This window comes from Ochotona princeps, chromosome 10, assembly GCF_030435755.1.
Source record: "Ochotona princeps isolate mOchPri1 chromosome 10, mOchPri1.hap1, whole genome shotgun sequence".
NCBI classification, from domain to species: domain Eukaryota; kingdom Metazoa; phylum Chordata; class Mammalia; order Lagomorpha; family Ochotonidae; genus Ochotona; species Ochotona princeps.
The window spans coordinates 9,993,057-10,005,949 of record NC_080841.1 but is presented as its reverse complement, the minus strand read 5'-3'; the positions used below and the strand labels follow the sequence as shown (position 1 = coordinate 10,005,949).

Genomic DNA, 12,893 nt, shown 5'->3' with positions numbered 1-12,893 from the left:
TGTCGCAGGGGTGCAGCTGGAGGTGGAGCTGGTGCTCGCGGGCGGCTGCTGAGTAAGTGGCTTTCTGCTGCTGTGCTTTAGATGAAGCCGTAAGCCTGAAGTCTGTTGCTTGTCTCCCTTCTCCCTGCCAAGACCTCGTCCCTCAGGTTCCCCTGGTGCCTCATCTCCTCAACCTCCTTCTAAACCTCCATGCATTTTGACTTATTGTATCACACTGTGTAATATATTGATATGTATATATTACTTATATACTCACTATATACTGATATACTTAGTGTGTATATATATACATATATGTATGTATCTGCCATCTTGTTATCAAAAGTGTAACCAAGGTTTAATGGAGCCCTGTGCACCAGCTGACACATGTTACAGGTGCTTGCCTTCCACCCCCTTAGATCCCCTCACTGTGTCACCGTGGGGCTACTGCACCTGTTAAACACGCTCATTGTGTGTCAGTAGCATCTTTCAGAGCTGAACTGAAACCTCTTTTGGATAAAGACTTTCTCTGACCTCCCAGACCAGGTCAAGCTCCTGTTAATGCTTTCGTAACAGTCACGACTTAGTACAAGTTAATGCTGGTCCTAGCTTTTGCTCATATTTGTAAGAATGTTTAATAGAGGGCCCGGCACGATGGGCTGGCGGCTAAAGTGCTCGACTTGGACACTCCGGGATCCCATATGGTCGCCGGTTCTAATCCCAGCGGCCCTGCTTCTCATCCAGCTCCCTGCTTGTGGCCTGGGAAAGCAGTCGAGGACAGCCCAAAGCTTTGTGACCCTGCACCTGCATGTGGGAGACCCAGAAGAGGTTCCTGGTTCCCGGCTTCGGATCGCTGTAGAACCAGCCATTGCGGTCACTTGGGGAGTGAATCATCGGACGGAAGATCTTCCTCTCTGTCTCTCCTCCTCTCTGTATATCTGACTTTGTAATAAAAATAAATAAATCTTTTAAAAAAGAATGTTTAATAGAATCCGTGGCTCCTGTTCTGGAATGTAATGTCCCTGAGGACAAAGAAACCAGCCCTGGTTGTGGTCATTCCCCAGGCATGTGGCACAGTCCTAATACAGAGCCTCTGCGGACGGAACATGGTCGTCTCTGTGTCCTGTGGACACTGAAAAAGCTCTGTCACTCTATAATTATTCTCTTCTTTGCATTATGTATTTTCTTATCAAGTGTTTAATTCAGAGTACTGCTACAGTAGTATGCAAACACTCATTTACTCAGGAAACATTAACTGGCTACTCCAAAGAATAATTTTACATGACCGAGTAATTTGTGACTCATACTTTTTCTAGCTCTTTCAGTATTAAAAGAACCTGTAAGATGATTCAAAGGACAATCCAAATGTAGACAGTCTGCAGGCAGGCAGAAAGACTGGAGTTCCAGAGGCATACCATTGAGTTTTGTCTGTGTTATAGTAATTCCAGCTCTGCTGGACCAATGCTGTCTCTGTAGACAGGATGTCTTTGCTTCACCAAAACTCTCCTCTAAACTCTAATCCTGCATGGCCGGTAGTCAAGAGACCAGGAATGATGCAAGCCATAGTATCAGAAAATCCTGGAAAGAATTCTAGACAATACCCACTATCCCCCTGAAAGGAAGTAGGTTGTGTGTGTGTGTGTGTGTGTGTGTGTGTTTACCACATCTTTACAATTTTCTTCCCGCTTGTGATCGTGATGATCTCAAAGGTTATCCTTAGTGTCACACAAAGGCTCTCATTAGATTCTGATTATTTGTGTTGGGAAAGCAAGAAAAATAACTGGATATACAAGCCTCTTTGAATGTATTTATTTGTAAGTCCAGAGTCATGCAGCATTGAGATTCTGGCACAGATTTCAAATGTTGGATTGGGCTATTTGCACGTGAATGTGGCGTCATGACTACAGCCTCTGTTCCATGTCAGTGCGTGTCCCCTACACCCTTTGGATCAGGCCCGTGTTTGTCCTGTTATATTCTAGCAAGATGAAGACTGAAGGTAGAACAACCCTGTGTGGTCCACAGCATATACAGTGATAAGAAACCTCATAATCATTTTGCTGCTTTCAAAGTCTTTGAGAATTTCCGTGGAACTGTTGGGTACCATACAGTGTACTAGTTTCTGAAGGGATGAGAGAATGTAGCAAGGTGCCTGTCTCAAATGCTGCCTGTGCAGTGACAGAAAATTTAGCTGTAATTACATACAGACAAATCCTGTGACAGATGTGCACACAGGTGTGTCTGAGACACATGGGGTGTGGGGCATGGGAATTAATTCTTATCTAAGGGAGTAACTCCTGTAATAGAAATTCTTGAACAAAGATATAAAGAATGGTGAGAAAAAGAGAGAGCCTGAGAGGAAATTCTGGTAATTATGTCAGCATGTAAGTGGAGCAGAGGCCAAAGACAGTGTGAACCACAGAACGAAGGGAGATGATCTGTGTGGCAGGTGAGGCTCCAGAGAGATTGCCTTCTTTCCTTGTTGCCGCTAGTGAGCATCGCTGCTGAAGGGCAGGAAGAGTAGGGATCGCTCCTAGAGATAGGTCATACGTCAAGTATCTGCATTTAAGACAGAGAGGAAGATCTTCCGTCCAATAGTTCACTCCCCAAGCGGCCGCAACGGCTGGAGCTGAGCCAGTCGAGAGCCAGGAGCCAGGAGCCAGGAGCCAGGAGCTCTTCTGGGTCTCCCAGGCAGGTGCACGGTCCCAAGGCTTTGGGATTTAGCCAGTGGTTATCATAGGATGCTAAAACAGTTGTGTAATGTTGATACTGAAGCTTCTAAAGAAACAGATCAGCAGGAAGCGTAGCTCGCCCATCCCAGTGCGGCCCAACGCCGTGCTGTTCAAAGTGTGACGCTCACCTTGACTTCATCGAAGACCTTGTTTGAAATGCAAAAATTGTGACCCAAGCCTGGATCTACCATGGAACCAAAAACTGCATTTTTACAAATCTCGGAATGATACGTTTGCATTTTAAGATGAAGAAAGTGCTGTTCTAAAATATGTGAGAGAGAGACCAGAGCAACAGCACACATGGTGCTAGTCACTGAAACCAAGTGATGGGCGTTCATGGTGGTGGTACTGGATTGTAGAGCAGTACAGCAAGTGTTCCTGAGTCAGGAACTGAGTGCTTGTCACTGTCCTGTGCTTGTGCTAATTCTGCATACTCATTTCTCTTATGTATTAATTGAGGAACTAGTAAATATTGAGATAAATACCGCCTCTTACCCTGCTCATCTTCCTGTCCCTGATTTTTGAGTTACTGGATAACATGAAGAAACTTGGAGGGATACTTCTTCTAAAAGTATCCCTTAGAAAATAATCTTGCTTTGCTACTAAAGATACTGATTTTTAGAGTGGAGATTCATTGTCAATTTTTGTCTCCAGGCTCGCTTAGAGAGGCCCCTCAAGACCCTCGATGGTGCTCTCTGTGATGCCAATGATGATGACATTGAGAGAGCCAGCAAGTAAGTAGTGGATTATAAACAGACAAACAACAAAAAGTAAAGCTTAGAATCTGACAGGAAAGGGCTAGCATGGATTTACTCATACCTCACTAGGTGGGACACAAAGATTAGTCACTCCTCATCATGGTGTTGAAGATTTCCCTGCACACCCCTCCAAAAAAAAAAAAAAGTAAGTAGTGGATTGTGGCGTCCTGTGCAGTGAGTGGCTCAGAGCACTAATTTTGGTTCCACGGGCTGTTCAGAACCTGTACTCATGGAGCCACAGTGTCACTTGCCTGCTGGCTTTGTTCTTCCACAGAAGGAACCAGGGCTTGGCAGAATTCTGTGGGAGATGAGCCTTAGACAGGAAAGTCAGATAGACCAGAAAGGCAGTCATGTCAGGAGAGATCTCTGGGATGATGTTAGTCTCTCACCGTGCGGCTGAGCAGTGCACGCCAAGTACCAGGAACAGTGAGCATACACAGTTGAAACCAACTGAATTAGTGTGCAGTGACTTCAGGAGAATTTAGCACAGAATATTTAAAAAAAACCAATAGACATTCCTTTTTGTCTATAAAATATGTCTCTATCCCAAAAAAGGAGTACATATTTTTCTGTAAGAGGATAAAGAAAAGGCATGCTGTATGAAAGTTCTGAAAGTGGGTCTGGGCTGCAGCAACCTTCCCCAGTGCACTCGGTATCACATATTTTTAAGTCGAGTCCCCAGACACGGCAGAATTGGAAAGCAGGAGGAGCCCATCTGCTGATTCAGACAGGTAACTTACCACAAGGCTTTTGTTGCTAGTGGACATGTTTGTAGACGTGCTAGGAAGGACCTCCTACTGGCCACCTGTTGTCTTTGCGGCTGCTCCTCTAATACACTCTTGATTTCCAGACTCTCTCCAGGGCCGTGGAACTGGTGAGAGGCTGCCGGCACACAGCACACGAGCTCATCCACCCGTCTCCTCTTCCTCCAGGTTGTCTTCCGAGGATGGTGAAGAAGCTCCAGCTTATTTTTATGAAAGTGATGACTCTGCTGACCCCAGAGAGAAGATCCCTTACTCTGGGGAAATGGACTTACTGGGCGAGATCCTTGATACCTTGAGCACCCACAGCTCAGACCAGGGGAAGCTGGCAGCTGCCAAGAGCCTGGATTTCTTTAAATCAATGGATGATATTGATTACAAACCCACTGTGAGTAGACTTTCTCATTTATGCAGTTAAATGAAAGCATTCTTGGCCTTGCTGCGGTTACCTGATCTCGCAGTCTTGGTCTAAATGGGTGACAGAGGCTCAGGAAGACAGCAAAATGTCACCATAGGGAATTATCATTGGGAATAATATTCCAGTCTCTTCCCACCACTTACCCTGTTCTGGTGGTTATTATCAGTAACTGAAATGCTTCTGTCAAGCAATACTTTCTTGCAATCCAATTTTACAGGTGTTTTTCTCCGATTTTTAAAATTCAGAATGTTCCCACATTTTCCCTTTATTTTCCAAGCTTTCCAACACTTAATAACTATACATCCAACTCATTTTCCCCGATGCTGTCACTCCAAAAGGTGACAATGTTTGTACACAAATGGTTCTAAATTCTTTGAGAGCACAGTAGATGCTGTGAGGAGTGGCAAGCACAGTGGGACTAAAATGTTGCTCTGATTTTTTGGATTTGCTTTGCATTAGGTAAGTGACAGTTCTAAGCACCTGCAAACCAAAGCCTAGCCTGTTTCATTGCAAGTTGGGGTTTTTAATGTAGCTCTCAATATTGTAGTCCCTCTGGGAGGACTTTCAGAAAACCAACTTTGAAAGATACTAGCGTTGAGTTCAAAACAGAGCCGAACGGCTAATGTTTTTGTTTTACTGGAAGCATTCTGAATTTGTCCTTTTTTCTCTCAGAATAAGTCCAATGCTCCCAGTGAGAACAACCTGTCCCTTCTATGTGGGGGTTCCGGTGATCCAGCCGGATGGCATCTGGGACAGGACGACAGCGTCCTCCATGGCAGACACCTGCCTCCCTCGCCCCGGAAGCGGATTTCCTCTAGCGGTCTGACAGAGTCTCTGTTCATCTGGAAGGAGGAGAAGGGTGAAAAGCGCCGCAGCACCCACAGCATGCATGGCCCTGCTGTGGCGGGGAAGCCAGCTGCTCCCTCCGGCTTGGACTTCCGGCCAGCTCTCTCTGAGGTTTCCCAAACTGACCGAGAAAAAACGGAAAAGGAAATGTTACCCCCGGTTTCTGACGATCCCCTTGTCCCCAGCCTTGGGCGATGTCCATCTACTTCTGTTCCTTGGGAGAAAGAAGGAAAAGAAGCCAAAGAGACTTCAGAAGAACCCGGCCTGTTCCACGAAGTCGTGTCCCTATGTCACTTGACGGCTGACATTCAACAAGGCTACCATGGCCCGGAGGAAAACACCAGTGGAAACAAAGCCTAAATTGCCAATCGGCAATCAGTCATTTGCATCTAAGCTTCCTTTCTGGAGATGTTTGGCAATTCTATGTAATCTGTATAGTAAGCAGAATTATTTGTAGGAATGACAACTCTTACTACTATTTAATTTTGTGTGTGTGTGTGTGTTCGGAACATGTATTCCCCCACCTGCTCATCTCATGGTGTAAGGCCAACTCTTCTACTGTGCTATGAAATCAGGTACTCGTTTGTGTGTGTGTTGCAACTATGTATTGAGCATATGATTTCCCATTATTTGGTGCTTAATGCCACTTATTGTATTTAAACTAAATATGCATACATAATCCTGTGCTGTACTGTACTAATCTGGTTGGGCATGGACTAATCAAACCTAGCCTGAAGCTGATGAAACTGTTAGCCCACTAATTGCCTTAATCTTAAATCTATATTGAGCATACTTAAGTAATTTATAAAATTACCTGTGAAAGTTTGAAAGATAAGTTATTACTGTTCTACAGAGCAATAATGCCTTTTTCTATTCATGGAATCAAGGTCAAAATTCACTTCTGAAAGTTAAAAAACTCACTCATGTAAATGTTTAATTTGCTTACATAGAGACCCTGTAGTCATGTTTTCCAAAACAGAGGAAGGTGTAAATTCCATACGTTTGGCTCAGTGAAGCGTACGAAGTGCTGTATTACAAGGTTAAGTTAATGACTTGTGTTTACAGATGAGATGCTCAGAAAAGGTGCACAGCCTCTCCTTTAACCTTTGTTAGTATCAGGGCTCCACTGCAAAAAGGCCGACTCAACATCAACTATCCAGACATTGCCAAAACGTTTCGTATTGGTATATCCAATTTGCTTTTTAAATAGTTGGCTTTGCATTTTAAAAGCCACCCAAAGGCAATGCTGGCGTCCCAGTGCTCCCTGCATCGAGGACCCCTCTCCCCAACATCTTGCATTAGTTTTGCCCATTTGCCTCCAATGATGTGCCAGCACAGAGAGTCCTCACATCCATGAGGTTTCCTTGGTTCCCTGCTATGCCAACTGTTGTCCCTGGATCTCATCTAGGGCATATGTTCCATGAAGTCACCACCTCTGCTCAGACCCTTTTGGCCTGGCAGTTTCTTTAGATTTCCCTTATTTTTGAGGACCAGTATCAGTTTTGAGGAGTGCTGGTCAGGTGTGTTGCAGGGTACCCCTCTCTAAGAATTTGTCTGATGTTTTTGTCAAGCTAACACTGAGATGATGATTTTGAAATGGAACAATCACAGAAGCAGAGTACCGTTTCCATCACCTCATGTGGGGGGCATGCTCCGTGTACATGATCTGTCAGTATTGCTGTTGCCTTTGGCCACCTGCCTGTGGTGGTGTTCACCAGTTCTCTCCATCCCAGCTCCTCCTTTCCCTGTCCACTGCCTGGTGGATCACTGAGAAACCCACGTACGTGTAAGAAGTGGACATCCTCTACCCCTCCACTGTAGCAGAGGTTGGTTTATCTACTTGAATTCAGAGGACTTCTGGGGGGAATTTGGTGTCCTCCCTGACATTCTCTGTTGAGCTTTGGAATTCCTTGAAAAGGAATTAAGATTGCTTCATGATAAGCTGCATTGCCAGGTTGGTGAGACTGAGAAATCTTAGAGAAGTTACGGTTAGTTACATCTGGAGATGTTACGGTTAGATGCATTGTTGGTATGTACAGTGTCTCTGCTCTGCCCGTACCCATTCATGATGGTTTTCAAAATATTATCTCTAGAGAAAGGGTGTTTGAGAAACTATTCAAGAACCCAATAAAGTTTGCACTCTAAAACATTTATTGAAGGAATATAATTTAATTAAAACTCTATAAGATGGGATTATAAAAACATTACTTAAAATGTTTATTAAAGTCAATTATCAAAAAAAGGCCATGATTTTTTAAACTGCATTCAAACTCTATAATTATTTTTAATTGAGACGATTACTTATTTGTGCATGTAGAGGAGGAGTGGTCTTGGTTTCTTTTTAAGAATGGCCTTCATGTATACTGGAGGAAAAGAGTTTACTATTTATTTTTAAGCACAAAAGAAAGACCCAACATTCCTGACAAATTTTGCTTCAGCTGCTCATTTTAAAATTCCAATTTATTTAACTGAAGTGTTTTAAGTTAGAAGGTTAAAACGTTACTCTGATTGGTAACCTGCCAGGCAAACAGTCCTTCATAATTTGTGAAAAGAATATTCAACAGCCTTTCGATCTGAATTTTGAAATGAACTGTTTCTTCTTTTTCCGCAACTCATAGTTTCAGGAATAAGATACCGATGAGTGTGGCAGAGACCAGGCTGGGATTTAGTCCTTTAGCTTAACAACCACATCATGGCCTCTGAAATCTAAGTTCTTTTTCTACACTGAGTCACCTTGTAAGGTGTTTGGCCGTGATACTGTGTTTTAAGGATATTTAGCTACTCCCAACCTAATTTTGTCTTAGTATCTTAGAGCAATTTGTGCCTTACTTTAACATGCAGATTTTACTGGCCTGTGCTAAAAATAAAAGCAAAAACAAAAGCTCTAAGTATTGGTCTTGAAAAATCTAGAAAAGTAGTAATAAGTACTAGTATTTGAAAGCATTCGCCCTTTGAGTATTTAAAGGCTGCTCAACGACAAACTCAACTTTGTAGTATTATGGTGGAGCACACAGTGAAGTTAGAGCAAGTTCTGAAATAAAAGTATTTAATCTTATTTTCTACCATGGACCATATTTTCTGGTGAAACTTTATCAAATCTTTATAAGCTCCCATGATGTTAGAAATCATCGTACAAAGAAGCAATACCTGGTCTCTATTGGATTTATAGAACTGGTAAGCCTTGGTTTTTTTGTTTGTTTGTTTGTTTGTTTGTTTTTGGTACAGAATCCCTAGCCTTCTTGAACTCACTATAACTCTTTCCTTTTGTCCCTGGAATTTACAGTCACTGTAGTTCAGAGAGATGGAGCAGTTGTGGCGAAGTGAGGACCTGTAGGTTCAGTAAGTAGTAATGTGTCTGTGCGGCATATTTTGATGTTTACCTGCTTTAGCATATTTCAGAAAGGTACCAATATATAATGCTACTTTTTTAAAGTTAAAATTAGAAACCCATTCACAGAGTATTTATACAGGGAAGATAATCAGTGATGTTGGCAAATAGTCCCATTGAAGGAATCAGTGAAAAGGTGAAGAAATTCCATGTCTCTGTTAACAATAACAATATGATGATGATGGTTATAGTGTACTTTGTTTGATTCAAGTTATTGGCCCAAGATTCTAATGCCAAAAAAGAAACTGTTGATACAGAACTATGCCATTTCTGATTTCACTTAGTTCTTCTTGATTATTATGCTAACTGTAAGAATGCTGCTAAGATAGGCACCATTAGAGATCAGACTCAGATACTTGTAGGAGCTCGATGTCCTTGCTGATTGGATTGTCTGGTCCATAGCCAGCTGACCCAGGAATCTGGGTAACAGAATTCTGCTCCTGGACAAAGTGCTTAGGCCACTTAACTCCATTTAGGAATATCTGAAGTTGTAGGTGTATATTGTTCAGCATCCAATTGTAATAATATTAATCTCATCACCCTTTCAAAACATATGCTAGTGCACTGTAAGAATTCAGTGGCGTCATCCAACGCAGAGCCCCAGAGATGCTACTGGATCCGCTGTTTGTTCAATTGGGAAGATTCCAGAACACTGTGAACATTCTTTGCACCAGACTTCACTCAGCATTTCTATCTATCTTTCCTAAAGATTATTTTTTTTTTCAGAAATGAATTTTTCTGATTGTGAGTTCCATTTTGTTTGACATGAAAGACACTGAATCTGAGAGGACATTTTCAAATCAGGGTACACATTTTAGAATGTGAAATGAATTTTCAAATCTAATGTTTCCACAGAGCACTTCTTAATGTGGCAAGGAACTTTTGCTACCCCTACGTCAAGCCCAGGAATGTTGTCAGTGTTTCTTTCTTAGAGCTTCTTTATAGGTGGAATGGTTTTGAGCAAATTGGGTAACCTTATGATTTGGCTTAGAAATAGGGAATTGCATACATTTAGACAGGAACCTGTTTTATTTTGAAAATAATAGGATTTTGTGCAATATTTTTTCTAGTCTAAGTTAGTTCATACAAATATGCACACCTGCTTTCCTGGCAGATACCTTAAGGTCACGTTTTTCAGTATTTGTGTAATACTCTATGTAGCAATGTTGTGTTGAATTTTAGGAAAGAAAATGTATTCTTTATATTGTTGCCGGGAGAAATGTTTTTATTTAAAATAATTGTGGATATTGCGTCATGGTATCATAACGAATTGCCTCAGCAACAGTAAATATGCAATAAGAATATCCTGTACCTTAGATGAGTGTTACTTACTGTTACCTTAAAGAAATGTGTATGGTACAAAACGATGACTCTGTATCTGTACACTTCACATCAATCTAAATGGCATTTTTATGATGACGACCACATCGTTGATTGTAATATCCTTTGTGATGAATCTTTGCTAAGATTTATAAAGGGCATTGCCAATACTTTTTAACTGTATGTAAATTAAGTTAATTTTTTTGTATGATGTACAGTTTGTTTAACCTTAGAGCTTCTATAGATTTCTACTTTTTATTATACTTGAATGAGGCAGAAAGCACTGTGGAAAATCTGTAGTTCTGGATGCGATATGCAAATATACCAAAAACAATAAAACAAGGTACTGACCAGAAATGTCAGTGGGATGCTCTATGTGAGAAGGCTTTGGTTTTTCAAGCCATTCTAGTTGTGCAATGAAGTAACTGAAGATATACAGTCTTTTATCTTAAAAGGTTGCAGAGTCAGAAAATGCTTGCTTACCTCTTGGACACGATGGAAGCTGTTAGTCTCTTCATCACTGTAGCATTTCAGTTCTCAACTGAAAGCCTTACTGAGGTCCATGAATGAATCCACCATTGGGTTGATTCTAAGACAGGACAAATTTAGAACATTGTGCATGGCAAGTACACCACCTGCTTCATGTCACTCTCCTTCAGGTAGTGTTAATCCCACAGAATATTTTGAGAGCCACTTAACTGTCAAATACCATACAACCAGGTCATCTAAATCTTGTAGGATTCAATGCTTACAGCTGTGCTTGGAACAGCGACAATTATGAGTTGCATGAATTCTGACTTAGAATGCACAATGCCCAGGAGGGTTTCAACACTGAAGTTTTCCAAACCTGATGTATTCTGTAACAGCTGAAGGAGCCATTTCAAAGGATCAAAAATCTCAGGCTATTTGCTTGACATAGTAACAGCTCTCTGTGGCAGCCCAGCCAGCACGGAGATCTGCTAAATTGTTATTGCATCCTGGAGTCTACAGTGTAAATTATCTACAAAGGTGACTACTATGGGAAAGACACTGTGTATAAAGGTATTGCTTTGAGAGTTTTAAAAATATGCAAAAAGTAAATATTGGATGGCTTCCACATTATCGTAAGTGCCCAACAATGCAGTTATAAAATAAAATTGATCACAATTGAACTTCTCATGGTAGTGACTTTTTTTTTTTTTTTTTTGGTAACTGGCCAGCTCTCTTCACACCAGGAACTGCCATAAGGAAACTCCTCCCTCCATCTGCAGAATTTGTAACCGTGCAGCAAGAATGGAAGCCCTCACCCTTTTGACAGGAATATCTTCTTCTGAGTTAACTGAATTCACTAGGCTATGAGCACCGAGGAGGAAAGGTAAGTTGCAGGCCTACCAGAAATTACATCAGAGCAGGACTGTCCAATGCAGATAAATGTGTCTATTGGCCCTCGTTTAAGATTTAGGAATTAAGATAAGATACAGTCAAGTGTATATGCAAGAATGTTCCAGGGGGGACCCAGCGCGATGGCCCAGTACCTAAGTCCTCATCTGGCACGTGCCAGGATGCCATGTGGGCACTGATTTGCGTCCTAGCTGCTCCATTTCTGATTCAGATCACTGCCTGTGGCCTGGGAAAGTAGTCGAGGATGTCCCAAAGCTTTGGGACCCTGCACCCACGTGGGAGACCCAAAGAAAGCTTCTGGCTGTTGGCTGCTGGCTCCTGGCTTTGGATCAGCTCAGCTTCAGTTGTTGTGGCCATTTGGGGAATGAACCAGCAGACAAAAGATTTTTCTGTCTGTATCTCCTTCTCTCTGTAAATCTGCGTCTCCAACCAAAAATATCTTTTTTCCATTTGTTATTATTATTGTTATCATTATGATACAGTTCCATAGGCCCTGGGATTTCCCTTACCACCTCCCCAATTCTCCTCTGCACTGAGTTCCCTATGTCATCACAATGCTATCGTTCTTCATACACAGTCAGAAGTCCATCATTGCAGGCGTGGACCGTGGCAGAAAGTCCAGCATCCCATTGTCAAGATATATTCAACAGTTTCATTGGGAATCCATCTTTGATCTGGAAGTAGAGATGCATACTGCAGTGTATCCTCACATCTGGATATGACAGTCTCCATCACACAGTTACTATACATCCACTTAAATGAAAAGCCACAAAACGAAATCAATAACAGGAAGAAAAATAGAAATTTACAACACCATGCTACTGGGTATGATAGTCTCCCTATATAGTTATGTATCTATAAAAATAATGTTTCAGGGACCCAGAAGGGTAAGGGTCTCTTCTTAGGGCAGTGAGGGATTTCATATACCGTGGCTAAATCTGGTAGAAATTAGCACAGCATTTCTTGTAGATCACAGAATTGGGTATGTAATATACTGAACTTTGTTGTTTCATTAGAAATTTCAGAAGTTTTACAATTTAAAAAAGATTGTTTTGTAATTCTGGTTCTCAGACATCTTTTTTTTTCTCTTTCTGGCACTGTCACTGGCACCTTCTCTGGGGTCAGGCTGAGCTCTCTTCAGTGTGCTTGTGAGAGTTAAGTTTATAGATGCGGAAGCAGAACTTCCATTGTTAAGTATAAATTCATAGAAATGTCATTTTAGAGTGTTGTATAGTGAGCTCAACAATTTCCTAAACTGAAAGTAACAGAATGAATTATAAGATGTATAAAATTTACTTATACATAGAAAATGTA

General features: G+C 41.7%; 1 protein-coding gene across 2 annotated transcripts in view; it reads left to right on the top strand.

Annotated features, from left to right (window-relative positions):
- Positions 1 to 5,974, top strand: part of DENND1B (DENN domain containing 1B) — a 234,296-nt gene extending 228,322 nt beyond the window's left edge. For both annotated transcript variants that reach the window (XM_058668968.1, XM_058668967.1), the window contains 3 exons: positions 3,363 to 3,442; positions 4,399 to 4,615; positions 5,318 to 5,974. In XM_058668968.1, coding sequence (XP_058524951.1) covers positions 3,363 to 3,442; positions 4,399 to 4,615; positions 5,318 to 5,851 — 831 coding nt within the window. In that variant the 3' untranslated portion in view covers positions 5,852 to 5,974. The remainder of the gene's footprint in view (positions 1 to 3,362; positions 3,443 to 4,398; positions 4,616 to 5,317) is intronic.
- The last annotated feature ends 6,919 nt before the right edge of the window (positions 5,975 to 12,893 follow it).